The sequence below is a fragment of the Lathyrus oleraceus genome, chromosome 7, assembly GCF_024323335.1.
Source record: "Lathyrus oleraceus cultivar Zhongwan6 chromosome 7, CAAS_Psat_ZW6_1.0, whole genome shotgun sequence".
In the NCBI taxonomy this organism is placed as follows: domain Eukaryota; kingdom Viridiplantae; phylum Streptophyta; class Magnoliopsida; order Fabales; family Fabaceae; genus Lathyrus; species Lathyrus oleraceus.
The window spans coordinates 262,027,437-262,032,379 of NC_066585.1; the positions used below are offsets into that span (position 1 = coordinate 262,027,437).

General features: G+C 35.8%; 2 protein-coding genes across 2 annotated transcripts; one reads left to right on the forward strand and one right to left on the reverse strand.

The window, feature by feature from the left end:
- Window positions 1-237: 237 nt before the first annotated feature.
- LOC127100742 (glycylpeptide N-tetradecanoyltransferase 1) lies at window positions 238-2,422 on the forward strand. Its single transcript, XM_051038013.1, has 2 exons — window positions 238-410; window positions 865-2,422. Exon 2 carries the CDS (start codon window positions 889-891, stop codon window positions 2,191-2,193), a length of 1,305 nt encoding a protein of 434 aa, XP_050893970.1. The 5' UTR covers window positions 238-410; window positions 865-888; the 3' UTR covers window positions 2,194-2,422.
- A 771-nt stretch (window positions 2,423-3,193) lies between these two features.
- LOC127100743 (protein VASCULATURE COMPLEXITY AND CONNECTIVITY) lies at window positions 3,194-4,943 on the reverse strand. The gene is made up of 3 exons (XM_051038014.1): window positions 4,704-4,943; window positions 3,975-4,177; window positions 3,194-3,754 (listed from the first exon to the last, which is right to left on the reverse strand). The coding sequence occupies exons 1-3, from the start codon at window positions 4,797-4,799 to the stop codon at window positions 3,418-3,420; spliced, it is 636 nt and encodes a 211-aa protein (XP_050893971.1). The 5' UTR covers window positions 4,800-4,943; the 3' UTR covers window positions 3,194-3,417.

Here is a 4,943-nt window from a genome sequence, read left to right on the forward strand (position 1 = left end):
TGAAAAAAAAAACATATAAATGGGAGGTAAGTTTTTTTCAATAAAATGATAAAATATTTAAAATAACATATTAAAAATATCTATGTATTTTTTTTATAACACTATAAAAATAATTTTAAAAATAAATAAATAAACAAACAGATCCATAAAATGACATGTGTATCTTTGGGGGTGGCTGTGAAATTCCTCTCCATATGATCTTAATTTTGCAATGACCCAATGGGCCTATAGCACGAATAAGCCCCGCTTAAACTAAACGAAACCTTAAAAAAATTCGGGAGACTCAACCAATCCCTCAGAACTCACGTCGCTCTAGATCGCCGGCCGCCTCCTCCCTGCCTCTCATCTCTCGCTTATTATCCACCTCCTCCATATCTCCCTACCACTCAGAGTCTCTGTGGTTCTCTTCTGTAAGTTTTCTTTTCGTCAGACCGATTTCGTTTTCACTTGCTTGCTCACAGATTTCGTTTGATTTACTCTAATTTTCCTTGCACCTACAACTTAATTATGTTTGATTTTGTGCCTGATTTGCTTTCAGTTTGCGTGCTGAGCAAAAACACTGAAATTATCACTGATTTTGTTATTCACTATGTTTGTTCCGTTCATTTCAAATTCTCATATTCTATTGTTTGTAATTATGATTGTTTTTATATTGTCACTACATAACTGTTAGAGTGAAAGTTTTCATATAATATTGGTTAATTCTCATTGATGCAAATGAAGTTGTAATTATGTGGTATTGTTAATGAATTTTTTTTTTATTTCGGTGCATCTTGTTACTTTGGCAGCAATCTAATATTGAGGGAAGTATTTTATTTCTGTTATCAAATATTTTTATGAAATAAATATTTATTTTACTTTCAGATTATCTTTCTGAAAGCATTTGAAATGGTTGATAGCAATACTTCCTCTGGGTCGCCTGAAGAGACTCAAAATCCCATTCCAGATGGGAATGCACCTTCTGAAAGTGATCTTGCATTGGATAACCTAGCACAAAAAGTTCAAGAATCTCTATCGCTTGACCAAAGACATAAATTTTGGGAAACACAACCGGTTGGGCAGTTTAAGGATATAGGAAACCCTGCTTTGCCGGAAGGTCCTATTGAACCTCCAACCGCCTTATCTGAGGTCAAACAGGAACCGTACAACCTTCCTAATCTTTATGAATGGGTTACTTGTGACATTCATGACGAGCAGATGTGTGATGAGATATACACCCTTCTTGCTAATAATTATGTTGAGGATGATGAGAACATGTTTAGGTTTAACTATTCGAAGGAGTTTCTGCGCTGGGCTTTGCAACCTCCTGGATACTTCACGAGTTGGCATATTGGTGTCCGTGTTAAAACTTCCAAGAAGATGGTTGCTTTTATAACTGGTGTCCCTGCTCGAATCCGAGTTCGTGATGAGGTTGTTAGTATGGCAGAAATTAATTTTCTGTGTGTTCACAAGAAGCTTCGAACAAAGAGGCTTGCTCCTGTCATGATCAAAGAGGTGACCAGGAGGGTGCACTTGGAGAATATATGGCAAGCAGCATACACTGCTGGGGTTATTCTTCCTACACCGGTGGCAACTTGCCAATACTGGCACAGGTCTTTGAACCCCAAGAAGCTAATTGATGTTGGTTTCTCTCGGCTTGGTGCACGGATGACAATGAGTAGGACTATCAAGCTTTACAAGCTACCAGAATCAACCGTCACACCAGGGTTTCGAAAGATGGAAATCCACGATGTTCCTGCAGTTACGAGGCTAATTAGGAATTATTTGAGCCATTTTATTGTTGCACCTGATTTCGACGAAAATGATGTCGAGCATTGGCTTCTTCCAAGGGAGAATGTTGTCGATAGTTATCTGGTTGAAAGTCCTGAAACTCATGAAGTCACTGACTTTTGTAGTTTTTACACACTTCCCTCTTCTATCCTTGGCAACGCAAATTATTCAAATTTGAAAGCAGCATATTCATTCTACAACGTTTCAACTGCAACCCCTTTGCTTCAGCTGATGAATGACGCTCTCATTGTAGCAAAACAGAAGGATTTTGATGTTTTCAACGCTTTGGATGTCATGCAAAACGAAACCTTCTTGAAGGAGCTGAAGTTTGGACCTGGCGATGGTAAACTTCATTATTATCTTTACAACTACCGAGTAAGGCAAGCGTTGAAGTCATCAGAGCTTGGGCTTGTGCTTCTGTAGTTCGAATTTTTGGAAATTTATGCTATGGATGAATTAGAAAGGATAATGATTTTGCTGATAAACTTTGTATTGTTGCATATTTATGTGGTGGATCCATTGTTAGACCTTAAATTTTGCTTCAACTTTTTAACAAACAAACTTGAAATTCTTTTCAGAGACCAATCTGAAGGGTGAGTGATTCATAAGTTGTTGAACTTGAACTTGAGGATTTCCCATTCATGCTTTGTTATATCTGTTCATGCCGATAATGGCTACTGTCTTTAAGTGTTTTCCCTTTTATTTGGTCAAGAAGTGTTTGTCTTCTAACATTCTTTGCAAAATTTATAAATCTCTCTTATTTGGTGAAAATATTATTTTAAATTTTTCTAAAATACGTACATTTTAACTTTTGTTTATAGTGGAATTGAGTATAATTCTGATTCCACTTTAGGTCCAATATCCATACAATTTGGCAGTCTTTTACTGTTACTATATAGTTGTTAAAAAATGTTTCCACCATACACATAACTTTCCCCTCAACTTTATAATAAATAAAAATGCTAAAGGAATCTGATGAATATATCCAAAACAAAGTTGTTAAAATACCATTTCAGTGGACAGATTTTTTTTTCATATCAACAGCAAAATAAAAAAACGAATCGTTTCATCAACCTTGCATTGACCAACTCAAGTCCACTTTATAGAATTGAACCACAAGATCAATGATTATCATTTAGAACTTATAGTAGCTAAAGTGTTTCACATCAAATACAATTCCAAAGGTGGCATTCCATCGATAGATACATATCACTTACAGCTACCCAAATTGATTACCACCATTACATGAAAAGTTCAAGCTGAATATCAAATGCAGGGTTAAAAAAAAGGCCTACAACCATAATGTAGGTAGCAAAATCAAGGAATTTCAAGTCTCCGTGACTATAGTTTGGCCATAATTGAGATCGTATCGTCCACATATGACCCCAATTATAATGCAATATTAAAGATTGCAACATGACCATGATTTAAAAACTTACTAGTATATATCATTCAATTATAAACACCATAAAATTCATAATCTCACAAACCATTTTTTGGGTGAAACATGTACATAAAACTAATAGAACACTACATCCTAGGAATACACATAAACCAGGTTTTTGACTAAAGCAATCTCCAAATTTCAAGCCTCAGAAACTGAGTAACACAGCACTGAGCTTTTAATGACAGACAGTTGTTCATCAATCATGTGAACTGTCGCCTGACGTACGTGTCTTCGTGCACGAATACCGGGTCTTGACTGGTTTGAGTTGGAATCTGTGGTTGTCCCATGGCTATATTCCCTTGATTAGGGTTTGAGGAATTACCAAAAGCATTGCTAGCATTCTTTCCCTCCATTATGGTAATGTAATAGATAATTCCAAACGCAACACTTGCAAGAGATAGCATTGCGCCACCAGCAAACACTCCAGGTTTGACAACATAACAGTAGTAGGTTCCAAAGTATAGACTCTCTTCGCCACGCTGATCGTTCAGTGCAGCACCGGTTAGCAACAGGAGAAATGCAATTAAATATGTGAACCTGTTTGAACAGAGATTATAATCACAAAGAACCATAGGATATAATAGGAGTATAATTCACAATCTTAGTCTGACTCTAATGTTAAACACAACACCGCGCTCGGGTTTTCAAATCCTACACATAATTTCTTTTATAGAGCAGAACATTGCAGATAAAATCATAAACATGAAGAATTATAAGCTATAATGCAAAAGAAATAGCAGAACAAAGCGACAGTTACCAGGATAAAACAAAGCAGGCCAGTGCCACCGTCCAACTGGCATCAGGGATTCGCAAATTTCTTCTGCAACAAATGCATCCAGTTGAAAGATTTATGAGAATTTGAGAAATCATAAGAGACAGCGCCGCAGTTAAACCAAGAGGTAGAGCTGGACTTCGAGGATACGTGCACTGATTTGGCGAGACAAACTGAATTTGATAGCCCTGAAGAAGTTACACAGTATTAGCAGTAGCTACCATAACAGTTCCATTCATGGCAAATTTTGGCACATCATAAGTTAAAATGTTAAAGCTCAAAATAAACTAAGCGCATGTTTGGATAAACAGCTTATTTGAAGTTCATAGCACAAGTGCTTATTTAAATAAGCACTTAAGGAAAAGCTATTTTTCTAACCACTTATTACTAAATACTAGAATAATATATTACAAAATGCTTATTATTCCCTTTTCTTTCTCTCCCTCCAAAAGATTGATAAAAAAAACCCTTACATCTAACTTGATGTTCTAGTGTAAAACCCTATCTATTCCAAAATTGGGAAAAAGAAAAGGACATTCAACAAATTACATAAAATCAAAGACAAGATTCAACAAGTGAAAGAGAAAGCTTAATGAACAACACAAAGAATGTACTAAACACCATAGATAAATTAAAATCTTCAAGAAAACAGTGAAATCAACCACAAGAAAAAGTGATGGATCAATGCAAAAGATTAAAAAAAAGAAGAAAAACCTTAATCCTTGTTGCTTCAGCAGCAAAGGCAGTTGCAGCTGATAAGAGCCCTAAGAAGCCCACAACGCAGCACACAGCCACAACTTTTTTCTCCATTTTCTCTTCTCTTCTCTCTCTATTTGCTGTTGTGTTTTGATTGTCTCTTTCAGTGAGAATAAATGTTGGTGAAAAGTGGCAGATATTTGGATTATGCTCCAAAATAGCCAAGAAAGTATTTTAGGTAATAATATAAATAATCTT

What these genes read in the sequence shown, in the direction of transcription:
- LOC127100743 (XM_051038014.1), bottom strand. Translation starts at nt 4,799, where the DNA reads ATGGAGAAAAAAGTTGTGGCTGTGTGCTGCGTTGTGGGCTTCTTAGGG. An exon ending in CTGAAGCAACAAGGATTAAG is followed by an intron (nt 4,178 to 4,703) that starts GTTTTTCTTCTT and finishes TAACTTCTTCAG; the next exon opens with GGCTATCAAATTCAGTTTGT. An exon ending in GCCTGCTTTGTTTTATCCTG is followed by an intron (nt 3,755 to 3,974) that starts GTAACTGTCGCT and finishes CTGTTCAAACAG; the next exon opens with GTTCACATATTTAATTGCAT.
- LOC127100742 (XM_051038013.1), top strand. Translation starts at nt 889, where the DNA reads ATGGTTGATAGCAATACTTCCTCTGGGTCGCCTGAAGAGACTCAAAAT.